The sequence below is a fragment of the Podarcis cretensis genome (genome assembly GCF_951804945.1).
Source record: "Podarcis cretensis genome assembly, chromosome: 2".
Taxonomy (NCBI): domain Eukaryota; kingdom Metazoa; phylum Chordata; class Lepidosauria; order Squamata; family Lacertidae; genus Podarcis; species Podarcis cretensis.
The window spans coordinates 52,804,699-52,819,770 of NC_137171.1; the positions used below are offsets into that span (position 1 = coordinate 52,804,699).

The 15,072-nt window shown below is 41.1% G+C and overlaps 1 protein-coding gene across 2 annotated transcripts; it reads left to right on the forward strand.

The window, feature by feature from the left end:
- Nucleotides 1–1,516: 1,516 nt before the first annotated feature.
- Nucleotides 1,517–14,101, forward strand: LOC307209615 (uncharacterized protein C5orf47 homolog). 2 transcript variants are annotated; one of them, XR_013835646.1, is made up of 5 exons: nucleotides 1,517–2,858; nucleotides 5,823–5,911; nucleotides 8,980–9,082; nucleotides 12,468–12,517; nucleotides 13,721–14,101. XR_013835646.1 is itself a non-coding variant. In XM_079964905.1 (5 exons), the coding sequence occupies exons 1-5, from the start codon at nucleotides 2,376–2,378 to the stop codon at nucleotides 13,745–13,747; spliced, it is 711 nt and encodes a 236-aa protein (XP_079821031.1). In that variant the 5' UTR covers nucleotides 1,540–2,375; the 3' UTR covers nucleotides 13,748–14,101. The 2 variants fall into 2 exon arrangements, 1 of the variants encoding a protein (XP_079821031.1); XM_079964905.1 differs by having other exon boundaries at nucleotides 1,540–2,817.
- The last annotated feature ends 971 nt before the right edge of the window (nucleotides 14,102–15,072 follow it).

Sequence of the window (15,072 nt, forward strand, 5' to 3'; positions counted from 1 at the left end):
CACCCGATTCTCTCTCTCTCTCTCTCTCTCTCTCTCTCTCTCTCTCTCTCTCCCTTTCCCCCTCTATCTTTGTGTATATGTGTTTTGATAGCTAAGCCTGCCATCTTATGGTTTGTCTCTGAACAACAGTTTGCATCCTTTAAGGGAGTTGCATTTTGTTATAGTGAAAACTCCACTGTATTTAAAGGAGGTCTTTAACCTGAAGAAAACCTCACACAAATATATGCAGATGCTGTAATTTTAAAAACAGTTAAATAAATAAGACATACCCCTAGTTCCAGGAAATGTTGTGATAGAGCCCATTATCACCTTGTGAAATGCTCCATGTGATAAACAATAAATACAGTGGTACCTCGGGTTACATACGCTTCAGGTTACAGACTCCGCTAACCCAGAAATAGTGCTTCAGGTTAAGATCTTTGCTTCAGGATGAGAACAGAAATTGTGCTCCGGCGGTGCGGCAGCAGCAGGAGGCCCCATTAGCTAAAGTGGTGCTTCAGGATAAGAACAGTTTCAGGTTAAGAACAGACCTCTGGAATGAATTAAGTACTTTACCCGAGGTACCACTGTATGGCTTTACAAATAGTCAAAATTGCTTAGCTGAATTCACTGCTGTAAAACACTACCTTTTACTCAACTGGCACATTTCCCCACTTTGCTCCTTTTTTACTGTCTTTCTCGGAGTACCTTTCTGTAGCCAGTGCAAGACTGACACAAAATCCAGATGAAATACTACATAGTATTTCATTTTATTTCTTGCATAGTGAGTATTAAGGAGATGTCTGATGACTTGTGCATTACAAGCACACAATTTGTAGCAGCAGCAAACTGCAATGTGCTCAAGCAAGAATGTTTTCCGTGTGATTATTAACCGGCCTCCTCCCACCAGTCTTTTGTGGCAATTTAATAGTCATGTTGTGATTCCTCTGTGGCTCAGTGCAATGATCATTCCATTCCTGGTAATCCTCAATCATCATGTGCTTGAAGGGCAAACTAGACAGTTATAGAAAGCTGCATATAACCCTCTGCAGTTCAGGGCCCTTCACAAATCATATGGTCTCAGCACCCTGGCTGATTCTAAAGCTCACAGGCAGCAGCGTCATTAGAGTAGGAAAACTAACGTGGCAGTGCAAGCCTGTTAGTTGGTAGAGTGGGTGTGAATGAGACGACTGCAGTTATGTTTCTGCAAGGAAGATGTGGGTTTAAAAAAAATAGTGGGATGTTCTATATCGAAAGTTTGTTTGAAGCAGTGTATGTGAAGCCCCTGTCTGACATGTGGATTTGGTGAATTATGTAATCTCTGGAGAATGAGATCCTATTTGTGTCAGGCCCCTCCTGCCTCTGCAGCAGCCATTACAGGTCCATTACTGAGGTCCAGCTCCGAGGGCCTTCTGGCGGTTCCCTCACTGTGAGATTACAGGGAACCAGGCAGAGGACCTTCTCGGTGGTGGAGTCTGCCCTGTTGAACGCCCTCCCATCAGATGTCAAGGAAATAAACTTTTGTCATTTTCATTTCCAGATGTCAAGGAAATCTGAATTTTAGAAGACACCTGAAGGCAGCCCTGATTCCCAGTGCCAACCTGTCTCCCCTTTCCTGTAATAAATCTCAGCCCCCTGAGTACCTACAGAGGTGCTAAGGTGATTCTTACGCTGTTGTTTGCAAATTGTGCTTATCATATGGGACTGGTTAGAAAAGCAAAAGAGAAACACATTTACTGCAGTCTGAATGCTTCTACTCTAATGGACTTGGTGCAGAGCCTCTATGTTGCTCGCTCAGATAGCTTCTTCTTGACACCCTGGCTGTCAGATGATGATGAGCTAAATATAAATACGCGCTTTCTTCACTGCAAGAAGCTGGAATATTTTGACGTTCAATCCCCCCGTGGAAACAAGTTGCTTACTCACTCCTGCTGCTGCAGTATGAGTCACCCAGGAATATTCTTAGCACAGCCAGATGACAATGGGCTCCCAACAGCCAACCACCCCTGCCAGCTAGCCTGCCCAGTGGCAAGGCATGATGGGAGTTGTAGTCCAAAAAATGTTTGGAGGCCAGCTTGGGAAAAGCTGTCTTTAATATGAATATGTGTGTTCTCATTTTGTGTTCCTTGACCCCAACGCTTAAGGCTGTGCAATTTTCAGTAACCCCCCCCCATTCCAGACACATTCCCCCCCACCCTCAAAGAATTCTGGGCAATGTAGTTTTCCCTTCACAGAATTAGTCTTCCCAACAACCCTGAACAAACCACAGGGCCCAGGATTCTCTGAGGGGACAGTGCGGGCGCCCCGCTTCTCCTCATTGGCTCACCCCACAACTCCTCCCCGTTTGTATTCCTGACAGGAGAAAGCCCCTTATCGAAGGCTCCGCTTCCCTCGGGATGAAGGCCAGCTCTGGCCTGGGAAGGGGCAGGTCGCGGCGGGTGGTTTATGTGAACAGTTTCGGCAGCCACCGCTGCGGCAACGTGATTCGTTATGGCGGCGGCGGCGGCGGCGGCCTGAAGGACCCGGAGGCGTCCAGCCTCTCGGGCGCGTCTCTCGCTGCCGCGCTCTCGGGCAGAAGAGGCTCTCTGGCCGCAGCCGATCCCTCCGGGGAACGAGGGAGCCCCTGCTTGGGGCTGAAAGCCCCTGGCGAGGCGAGAGCGAAGGGGGTCGGGAGAGGCTGGGAGGAAGGAGGCGAGGCGAAGAGGCCTAGAGCCGAGAGGCTGGTTAGGGTCAAGCCACCGTCGTCGCCACGCGAAGGGCGGAGCAGCAAGGCGGAGGCGGCGACGGCGGCTGCGGCGGCTGCGAACTCCACAGACTCCGACGGCCAGGAAGAAGCGGGTACGAGCAGAGCGCAGGGCAGAGGCCGCGTGTCCTCGCCGGTATTGCCTCGTGGTGTTAATGGCGAGGGTTGGCAATCAGTGCCGGATTTACGTATAAGCTGAACAAGCTATAGCTTACAGCCCCACTCCCCCCCCCCCCCAATTTCACTATTAACATACTTCTTAATTGTATTTAAGTTCAACAGTTACTTTGATAAATTACATATTTTGTTATGAGCAAATGGCTTTAGATACATAGTAAAGGTAAAGGGGCCCCTGACCATTAGGTCCAGTCGTGACTGACTCTGGGGTTGCGGCGCTCATCTCGCTTTATTGGCCGAGGGAGCCAGCGTACAGCTTCCGGGTCATGTGGCGAACCAGAGCAGCGCATGGGAACACTGTTTACCTTCCCACTGCAGTGGTACCTATTTATCTACTTGCACTTTGAGGTGCTTTCAAACTGCTAGGTTGGCAGGAGCAGGGACCGAGCAACGGGAGCTCATCCCGTTGCAGGGATTCGAACCGCCGACCTTCTGATCGGCAAGTCCTAGGCTCTATGGTTTAACCCACAGCGCCACCCGCATCCCTAGATACCTATTAGGTGCATAAATTACCATATAGCATATATTCAAGACAAAAAACAGCGGCAATTTGTAGTTAACAAAGGACAGCTGGACATATAAAGGACCGCATTACCTTCAGTAGCTTAGGGCCTCATCAAACCTAAATCTGGCCCTGTTTGCAATACTTGCATATCCCCTTCCATGGTAGTTCTGCCTTGGGGTGGTGAGGGTCTCGCAATAATCCGGATGAAGGAACTGGTGGGCGGAATCATTTGTCCATTTTGAATGTGGGATTTCCCCTTGAATAGGATTGTGCTCCCTTGAGGAGTGGGAAGTAGTTCTGCTGACTAAGAAGCTGGGCCTGCCTTTTCATTTTATTTCTAACAGCTTGCAATACCAAGCCTTGCCCCGTTAAAATAAATAGAGAGACAGCAACCTCCTGGCCCTCAGGTTTTTGTTTTTTTTAAAGTTTCTTCATGTGTCAATGCAAGACTGGTTGCCAGTTTGTTGTCAGGCCCGTTTCAAGATGCATTTAAACACATTAGTGTCTAAATGACTTAGGCCCCAAATATCTAAAAGAACACTCCATTCCTGCCAACCTGAGTTGTTAAGATCTGCAGAGGGGGCTCCTTTGGTAGTTTTACTAGCCTGTGGATAACAAGCTTTCTCTGTGACAGTCCCTAACTTGTGGAACTCACTGCAGAGGTTTTTCTCCAACATCTTCATTTTACAGCTATGAAACCTTTTCTGTATGTTGAAGATCCATCCCCTACTCTGACTTTTGACAGGTTGTTGGTTTTTTTGGTGGGGGGCGGATCTGGCTCTGGCTGATTTTATAGATTTCCATTTGGAATGGCTTTACATCTTTACATAAATGTAATTTTAATGGTTTTGTCTGTTTTTATAACTATATTATATTATTATAGCCTGCCTTTGGACCTCAAGGTGAAAGAAGGGGGAAAAGCTTTTATAAACAAACAAACAAACAAACAAACAAACAAACACAAGGGCCAGAAACTAGTATGACTTTCCTTGTTTACACAATTTTTTTCAACAGGACTTTTTGTCTCCATCTGGTGCATTTAATACGTTCCTCTTGTCACCGTAACACTAGCAGGAGAACCTGCACCTGCTGAAATTCTCCCTGAGAAATACATGTATTCAATCTTACTGACTCTACACACTCCAATTCAATTTGGTTTAAATTTATTTCTAAAATCATGGATGGCATTCAGCATCAAGCTATGACGTCACTGCAAGCATATCTGCTTGCCAGATGGAACAGTCTCCCATCTCTTTCCCCGTGCATTGTTCTGAGGGTTTTCCCCGACCCTCTAGAACAGATTTGGGGAAGACGTGATGTACTAGGCTAGTAGTCTTAGTCAATCATTTCACTATTAAGGAGTATATTGTGATTTAAATTAATTATTTTTCAGAACGTAATACAATGTCTACAAATGCTGGAAAATCATTCACTTATAAAAATTTAATTGTTTGATATATATATATATATATATCCCCTCAGAAATAGTTTCCATTAAGTTCATTGGGGCTTGCTCCAAGGTAAGCAGATATAGGATTGCAGCAACTTTATTTGCATACAGGGGCATCTTGCCCATAGAGGCAAGTGGTGCGGGGTGCCAGGGTGCCAAGTTCTGGAAGGCGTCAGGGAAGAGGCAGGCTGGACGCAGCACCTCCTGGCATCAGCTCGCCGTCCTTGCCCGCCTTGTTGAAGCAGTGCCACGCCTGGAGCCTCCGCCTCTTCCCCGCTGGAGGAGCCACCCTCCAGCCGCTGCCTGCCTCCTCCAGCCCCGCAAAGTTGCTGGCAGCGCAGTAAAAAGGTTGGCAACTCTGGGAAACCGGGGGGGGGGGGGGGGGCGCGGCGCTGGAGGCATCTTTGCACCACCGCGCTGGAAATACTTAAGATGGCCCTGTTTGCATAGTCCTGCAGGTAGGAGGGCAAACCCATCCACAGATTCCCTCTAGCCCCTGAAGAACAAGAACCTTAACGGTAGTTCTCATGATATTTTTTGGCACATCTAAAGACATTAGAAACCCTCCCCCCATTTGTACTGCAGTAAAAAGCCTTTCTCACAGCAGCAGCAGGAAACATATTGAATTCTTCCCCCTGCCCCCAATTCTGATTGCCATCTTGCCTTCGTTTCCAGCTACTATCTGAAGAACAAGATGAGCTTCGTAATGCAGCATTATGCTGTACCCTCTGCAAGGCTGACATTCATGCTTTGAAGTGATATGAAATATTGATCTTTCAAAGTGGTTTGTGAGAGATTGGCTCCTATACTTGCACCATGATTGCAAGGGAAGGTGGGGGAAAATAAGATTTTAATTAGAGCTACATGATCTGATTTAAATCTGTGATGTCTCACAGCCACATGTTAGCAGTTTGATATTAGTAGCTGAAACAAACACAGTGGCAAATAAAATCCAACTCTTTTAATAGGTGGCTGCAAGGAAACTCAAGGAGATGCATTTGAATTTCCTCCTTCCTGGGAAGTTGATAACAGTGAGATCAGGCATCAAAAGAAAGAGGTAGAACATCAGCACAATGGCACTAGAAATAAAAAATGAAGATGCTTTGCAGTCCGTTCCAGAACTGGGTAGCCATTACAGCATTCTTTGAAGCTGTCCCCTACCCAATTGGGCCCTGCTAAGGTGTAATATGGGAGTGGTTCTCTATGGAGGATGAGGCTTTATTGTTCTATACACCGAGTGTTGCTTCAGAAGAGGATAATATGTTAAGAAAGCAGATTATGTTCTCAGTTGTGGGTGAATTTAAAATACTGAAGAGAGTGATAAGATGAAGAAGAGAGTGATAAGATGTCAGGGTTTAAGATTGCCTAGAAATTATTTTGGTGAATTGGAAGTGCCTTTCTCTAATCCCAGATGTGATTAATTAGCAGTGAAGGGAAAGTACTCTGCCCATGCTCAACAGCACTCACGTCCCATTTCTCATGTTGCAGAATTACGCCCAGGCACTAAAACAGTTGGGTGGGTGGGACTAAGATCAGGCTCAAATTAAGCACATGTTTCTCTTGTCCTATTGTAGCATATTTCTTTGATTGTGGGGTGAAATGAAGGGGTGGGGTTGGGGAGAATCATGATTTTATATGCCTGTTTGACTTGTTTTTCCCGGTCCGCCCCTACCATGTGGCCCCTTGAAGGTTGGTCTTGTGGGAATGTGACTCTTGGGTTGAAAAATGTTCCCCACCTCTGGAATAAAGGGGGGTGGAATGTGAAAGTTGGATTAAATGACAATTAAATGCAAAATGTACAGTCTGACATTTTGGTTGAGTCTAACTGTATACCAAATAAGCACAGCGACTATTCACAGCAGCTGTAATGGCTGATTACACAATCAGTTTTATATCCATTCACCCTGACCCACAGATTCTCACATGTAGCAGTGGGATGCCTGTCATTATGCATGATAATCTCCATATGATCATCTGATACGGTGATAGTTGGTGCAGTTTTGCTGAGGAGGGCAAGATTCTAGAAGGGCAAGTATGTTTAGAAAAGAAGGATCAGCTTTAAAAGTTTGGAAAATACAATGGTCATCCAATTTTTTAATTATAAATTTATATCCCACCTATCCTCCCAAAGGATGGGAAACAATATATAAGGATATATTGATTGGAAAAGAGACTAGAATCTATATTAGTAGAAAGCCACATTTCATTCTGTATCATAAATGCGATTCTGTGCTCTCTGAAAAGTTCACCTAGTGCCTGAGGATAAAACCAGACATGTTTGTTAAATTGACAACTGATTAATAGTTTTATTATGTGTAAAGTAATCAACTCAGATTTAATTTATTCAAATGTCACTGATCCATGATTTAAAATAATGAGGAAAACTACTTCCTTCAAAGGAATATTTTAACATCTTGTTATATGGTTTATCTATTCAATATTTTGCAAGAAGGACAAGGAATTTGCCTTATAATTCAGCATTAGAAGTAAGGCTAACTCGTAGTCTCTCTTATTATCATTAGGCTTCTGCCACTTTCATTGATGTGATTCAAATTGTGTAATTGAATGTATCAGAGTAGTAATTTTAACTGTGTTAGCATGTTTTTGAATGTACATGAATTACATTTTCAGCTTGATGTCACTGCCAGTTTCTACTTTAGTTGCATTGGTTATAAGAAGTGTTTTGTTTTACCACTATGGGCTGATTTATGAGCTGTATTCTTAACATGTCACACAATGCACATGTTAAACTGTGAAGGAGGCAAACACATTTCATTTGGAACATATACCCATGTGCCTAGAGGCACCGGGGGCTCTTTGTGAAATATACACATATGTGTGAAATAATGTGTGTGACTGTGAGACTATATATGTATATCTGTCTATGGATGTGGCTGCTTGTTAAACAATCTGCTGCTTCATGTGAGAAGGTGCTGCACAGTCCACACCACCTTCTGTGATCTGTATGCACAAACTTTTTTCATGCAAAATCTTCCATCTCATTAAATTCCAACCCCCCCCCCCCACTGTTAAATAAATACAAGTTCTGGCATGATTTGTCTACCTACAATATTTTTGTTGACTGCTTCCCACTGGCATGGCACATACCATTGATTATGGATCCTTTCTCTCTTATTCCATTGCTGCTCTGCAACTTGACACAGATAATTTTGTGTGACATTTTAGTAGAAGCCAAACTATGCTATGTCGTTCGGTCTGTGTATTTGCTGCCTCCAGAGAGTTCAAGGTGGTGTAAATGGGATTCTCTCTTTGTCCTTGCTACAACCTGGTAGGCTTGGTTAGTGAGAGAGTGACTAGCCCAAGTTTCTTTCCTCAATAGGGAGCTGAACTTGAATCTCATCCTCCTAGTCAAAACTTACAGCCCACTCTCTTTTTACAGTCCTGGAGCCCTGCTATTCAAGAATTCTGTTTCGTGGTTCCCTTTCCTCTTTTTTTTTTTTTTTTTTTTGCAAACAGCATCACATGTACATGCATGCAAGGGATGCAATTGAACAACCCCAACATTTACTAAGGGGAAAAATCTTTCTGTTCAAATTCTGAAAGGGGAAGCAAATATAAATAGGAAATATGCAAAGATTGGTACTGAAACAAAAAGGAAGTGGGAGTGAAATGCAAGCAAGAATACTGACCTGGAAGGTTAGCAGACAACACAGATACAGTCAATATTGAAATGTCAATACTGTCTGTGTTATTGCTAATCCATGATGTAAAAGCTGGTTCTAAATAGCTCTGGAAAATACTGTTAGGAAAGAGGTTTGCTTCATGGAGGGACAAAGATGAGTCTTTTATCACTCATATACTAGACTTATAACACCACCACACCAGAAGATACAATTCTTAGTGATCAGCATCTAGCTTTGACTATACCTATTGGGGGTGGGGAACCGGATTTGGAGGTGCTAGCTCAAAGTAACACCAACAAGTGAAATAATTCATTTTTAGGGTTAGACCTTTTAAAATAAAAGACAATAATTTTTAAGGCCAGTCATTTAACAGTGTAAATAAACAGGCACTTGTGTTATTTCTTCTCACATTTTAAAAACTCTTATCAATAGGTAAGGCAATGTGGTTCTGTTGACATACCTCACATATCTCTATTTCTAGTCCACAGTCTGGCTTGGAGTGTGTAAAGTAATTTCTAAAATGATAGAAGAAAATGGACACTTTAGAAGCAGATTGCTGTCCTGTAGCGAACTTCCAAGTGAAGGTAGGTAAGAAGTAAGCTTCTTGTGGTACTCTTGACTCCATTACTATGCCCAGAGTGGAAAGTTCTGGTGATATCCAGACATACATTTCACCAGTATCATCTGGTAAGATGGACTTTACATTCTGTCATGCTAAATAACATCCACTCCTTTGTTTCCTTGGGATCTGAAAACTGTGGCCCTAATCTAACTAAAGTTAGTTGGGCTTAATGCCCCTGAAATAAAAAGGAGAAGGTGGTCATGAATGATTGAGTTTCCACTGATTTGAATGAGACTTGAAGCAGAGATAAGTTTAGTTGGATAGGGTTCTAATTTGAATTGTTTCATGAGGGGCTCCCTATGAAAACTGCTGTGATGCTGCAGTGAGTTAATACAGGACACAATGGCTTTCTTCTAAGAAGGAGAGCTCACAATGAAGTACTTTGGGAGCAGATTGCACACGTGCCTCAGAATATTTCCAGGCTTCCTCTGATCTTGCAGGCAGAACTCAAACCAACAGTTTGGACAGAGAAAGCCCTAACTGCCTCAGGCTTGCATAGGCACTAGTGCCCAAAAACATCCATAAATTATATTTGAATATAAGAGATAGATACTACTTATTTTCAGTACCTATTGCACATTTATAAAACACTTCTGGATATTTATCAGAATAATTGTCTGGAAGTAGTATTTTACATGTGTTCTGACATGTGGTGACTGAGGTTTACCTTCTGTATTCATTTTATACTGCTTTAAATAACAATGTCACTCCTTTTCTCTGGAGCCTCTGAGATGGTGTTGAGGGCAGAATTTACAGTTAAACTTCCCTAGCAAAAGAGATACCTGCTACTTTTCCAGGATTAAACTAGCTATCACAGCTGACACCATCTACCTCTCCTTTCCATACTTTCATTTTACAACGCTATGAATGAGAGATGCACAAACTTCAAGAAGGAATGGGAAAATTTTATTTAAGAAACCACTGTAAGCAGATGAAAACATTAGCAGGATTTTAATACTTGTAATGTAACAAATACTATGGACAATATGGAGAGATACAAAATATGGATTATGAAATATTATGTAGTTGAAAATGTTGACAATAGGACCCGTGGAGGGGAGGGTGGGAAGTCTGGAGACTCAGATAAATCTCTATATATGGTTATGTATTTGGCATTGTTATAACCTTTCACTTGTAAAATCAAATAAAAATATTTTTTTTAAAAAGAGAGATGCACAAAGATGCTGCCATACTTGTTTGATACAAAATCTATCATGAAAATGAGTTTCTTCTGTAAAATTAGAAGATGACTGCCTATAATATATGAGTATTACATAAACAAGTGAGCTTCCAATGAATGCTGGCTATGACTTACCCTAATATAATATTAGAATATTTGCGGCCTAATTGAGGCCTGGATGCAAATGAATGATGAATGGATGGATGGAAATGAAGCATGAATTAAAACTGACATTCTATTGATGCAGTTTCCATTAGAGCTTTGTAGCTGCTGCACAATTCAAAGTAACACAATATTATGCTTACAATCATAATTGGAATTTCTGGCTTCACAGTTTAATTAGTTTTAGGAAACAGATTTACCAATCCATTAAGTGTTATGTGTTAAATTTAAAGTGACATATTCTCAGTTTGTCTGCTGAGCTTACATTAATGTCAATAGAGGTCTGCAAACTATGTGAGTATAGAATATGCATTGGTATTTGGAAATAACCATTGGTAGTTTCTGTTAGCAATGTTTTGTATTTCCTTTTGTTGTTCACATTCCATATAACTCCAAATAGCCAAACTTAAATTAGCTAGAATTTCTCATTATCTATTAGGAAAGTCCAATATTGTAGACTGGTTTCAGCTATAGTAGCGTGGTTTCAATTACAGTAGCATAAACATTGACAGTACCATGACAGTGATTTTGTGCCAGTGCAGACACTTACTTCCAAGTAAAAATACATAAGATTTTACTGTAAGTCACTCTGTGTTCAATGGGGCTTTCTCCAGATAAGTGTGTATAGGATTGCTGCTTCACTATAGGATTAGGGTATTAAACCAGTATCTAATTTCCTCCGATAAGCTCAGATAAGTAGTCAAAATTCAACAAGCCGTTTAGAATATTAGTAATAGGTACTTGTGCCCCACTCCTAGACTGAAAGCAAATCCCATGGTTTTGAGTGGCACTTCCAATTCCCACGTGTGTTTACCACTCACTGAACTCCACAGAGTTCACTTCTAAGTAATCGACCAATTTTACTCAGAGTAGGCCTGTTGAAATGAATGGATCCAACTTAATCATGTTCATTAATTACAGTGGGTCTATTCAGAGTAAAACTTAGTTGAATACCACCCAGTGGAATTTACTCCAGTTAAGTGTGTATCAAATTAAACTATGTCCAGTGGGGCTTTTTGGTGGATTTCACTCTCTGAATGTCGTATTATTTATATGTCCCCTCTCTGTTCCTGTATTCCCAAACCACTGCAATACCTGTATGCAAGCAGAGGAACTAATTTGTGGTCTTCGTGACTGAGGTTCTGTTTGCCCGGTTTACAGCTGCTGCAGCAGCTGTGATTCATAATACTTGAGGTTCCCCTACAGCCTTTTTCTGCCTTGCTTTCTCACTAAATTACAAAAAAGAGTTATAGGGTTTTCCAGAGCATTTGTGTTTTATTTAAAAACAAAAGAAAGCCCAAAGCTAACATTCTGTCTTGACAGATATGAATCACTTAAAAATGCATCCCTCTTCCACTGGCTTTGACAGTAGTAAGCGTGGCCTAGTTGAGAGCTTTGATTGTACACCAGGAGGAAGGAATGGACATTGGTATTTTTCCCCCCTTACTTGCATTTTCTGATGCCCATTGTTGTTATCATCCATTAGAAATTACATAGTGGCAATAATCTTTGGCTATAATTTGCTTCTTTTTGAAAGGCACCATTATGTTACCCTCAGTGCTAATTGTAGTTCATTTTTGCAGAGCTTTAATAGCGGCTCACTTATTAAACTCTATTTAGCTGAAAGCACTTGATTCGAATGCCTTCTTTCTAATTAGCAGATTTTGCACAATATTGCACTAAGGAGATAAGTCTCCTATTGATCTGAATTCTTTATCTGATAAGTAGTAAAAATGCATTGGAGTAATCACAGTAGGACTGCAAATGCAGAACAACATGTCTGAATCAAGAAGCCTCTGTTTTGCACCAAACAGTTATTGTTTTGCACTTTTGTTTATATAGTAAAAGCAAGATTATTAATGCCACATTTTGCTATTTCTGTAAATTGTTTTCTTTAAAGGTGATTATTGCAATTTTAATACCATAGATTGCTTCAGATGAAATGTAATGAGAGTTCCAATACAAATGAAAGCAATATATTTGTTCTCATGAAATTCTTCCACAGGCAGAGATGTAAATGGGAAGGTACAAAATGAGACTTCTTGCATTGACACTGTAAGTAAAACTCTGCTTCAGTTACATTATGGTGATAGAAAATTATTTAATAAGGGCTACACTTTCACAGAGAGGTAAGCAAAAGTTGTAGAATCAGGGATGACAATGGACCGTACACTTCATATATTTAGCATTGCAAATGTTGATGCTCTTTTTGGAATGCTTCAATTAACTGTGGTAAAATTCTGTGAGAGTTAATTTATCATTCCAAGTGACATGCATATCATCAACTTATCTCAGGTATATATATGAGAGGCATTTTGGTGAATTGTCTAGAGGTGGCCCATGAGAAGCTTTGCTTATTGGTAGGAAGGGCTTACTGTGCAATGGCAAAAGCCATACAGAATTTACATTGTTTACTATATTTCTTTGGTCTACTGCCAAGACAAATATTTTTTTCACCTAGATACTTTGCAGGTTTTGGAGCTAAATATTTTCAAATGTTTGTAAGCTGTGGTATCAACATGATTTAAAAACAATAGAATTAAGTCTAAGGGCAGTATTCAGCTATGTTTTACTCAGAGTAGACCCATGTAAACTAATGAGCATGAATAAGTTAGATCCTAGTTGAATACCACCCCAAGAAATATTGGGTGGAATTCAACATATTGCTAAGGTGATTGTTCTTTCAGAACAAGGATTTGTACTTGGGTGGAGGAATGCTCTTCTGGGGAATCTTGTAACCCTCAACAGCAGGTGTGGGGAGGAGACGGGGGAAACCTTGTGTTGGCTTTTGCTAATGGAATGAGGTATTTGAATATAGTCCAAATTTTGGGGTTGATATGGGATCCAAACCAGGAGAATAGTCCCTGCTCATAGAATTCTGTGGAAGGAAAATGTTTCTGGTAGGATCCAACTCTTAACATGTAGGAAATATTGGATATGATATTTCCCACACTTCATCTATGCATGCACTATGGTTTGACTATACTGCAGTTCTTCCTTATTGTAATTTCATCAGGAACCATCCTAAGAGCTGATGGTTGACAGAACAAAGGAGCCTTCTGTCTATTTGCCCATCTCATCTGGTCAAACTTAACTAGAAACGGCAGTACAGAAACTCCTGAAGTTGTCTAGGCATTGAGCAATTAAGCAGCTGCTTTGCAAAGCAGACTTCTTCCAAAGATAACTATTCCATAAGCCTGTTTATTGTAAACAAGAGATTCATAACCAAAGGTTTTTTTAATCTCCCTTTTTCATTAGGATGAAACCATTTTTGGATGGGTGTAGGAAACAAAGCAACAAGGAAATGAAGATTTACTTCAGGTTTTGCATTTTAGCTGTTTTCCAGTAATCCTTTAATTATACTGGAGAAACAGATTCTTGGTGTCAGAGGTACTGGAATACAAATACTAGACATGTTATGTGGAACGATTTATGTGTTTTTCATGTAATAGGTTAATTGTAATGTAAGTTTGATTTTGTTTAAATGTGATTAAGCAAATCAGCTTTGCACTTGGGTTTAGGTATTCATAAAGGAATACAATGCAGTATGATTACAATATAATATTTTTAATGTTGATTTTATGTGTATGTACTGTACTAATCAGCTTCTCAGAATAAAGTATGGATCTATGAAGTAAATGTACAGGTCTGGGAGTTTGTATCTCAAAACTGAGTTTAATTCCTGCTATCATTACACTGTAATGGTGCGCCTGAATATTACCTGAATCTCATAATGTATTTCAAAAATATACAGGGTAGTCATCCTCAAGGACAGTGGACTGTGGGTAATACTACAGGGTCATAAGAACAACACATTATGAATTGATGGTGTAGAAGTTGGGATGCAGTGTCAGTGTCTCATTAGCGCAAGCAGGAGTCCAAGAACTATTCAGCTTAATGAAGTCTACTGGGAGTTAGAGGAAGGTTTCACTTCCTTCCAGCTTTCATTTTCCTGGTACATACCAGCTCATTTCCTTCTATGTGGAATTGCCTGGAAGTCCCAAGACTCATAGCAGAGGATCATAGTTCAAGAGTCATACAGTTTCTGAGGCCATAATAATAATAATAATAGTAATAATAAAATAAATAAATAAATAAATAAATTTTGGTCTGATCCAGCAGGGCTCTTCTTTTATTTATATTGCCATCTCATTAATTATCTCCAAGACCTCTCATTCTCCCCTGTCAGACTTTGATACATTTCTCAGCTTCTTACAGTCTGTCCTCTGCAAGGGTATGGGGAGAGACAGGGTGTCATCTTTAAAAATTTAAATGACAATTTAAAAAGAAATGGAAGGAGGGATTCATTGTAGCTCTCTGGAGATCATTCCATAGGCAGAAGCATCTCAGCTTGCTGGATGAAGAGTTTGGATTTGGATTTGATATCCCACTTTATCACTACCCGAAGGAGTCTCAAAGTGGCTAACATTCCCCTTTCCCTTCCTCCCCCACAACAAGCACTCTGTGAGGTGAGTGGGGCTGAGAGACTTCAAAGAAGTGTGACTGGCCCAAGGTCACCCAGCAGCTGCATGTGGAGGAGCGGAGACGCGAACCCAGTTCCCCAGATTACGAGTCTACCGCTCTTAACCACTACACCACACTGGCTCTCC

Excerpts from the sequence above, each read along its gene's own strand:
- LOC307209615 (XM_079964905.1), top strand. The coding sequence starts at position 2,376 with ATGAAGGCCAGCTCTGGCCTGGGAAGGGGCAGGTCGCGGCGGGTGGTT. Across the intron at positions 2,818-5,822 it reads CGACGGCCAGGAAGAAGCGG|GTGGCTGCAAGGAAACTCAA; the intron begins GTACGAGCAGAG and ends CTCTTTTAATAG. Across the intron at positions 5,912-8,979 it reads TCAGGCATCAAAAGAAAGAG|TCCACAGTCTGGCTTGGAGT; the intron begins GTAGAACATCAG and ends CTCTATTTCTAG.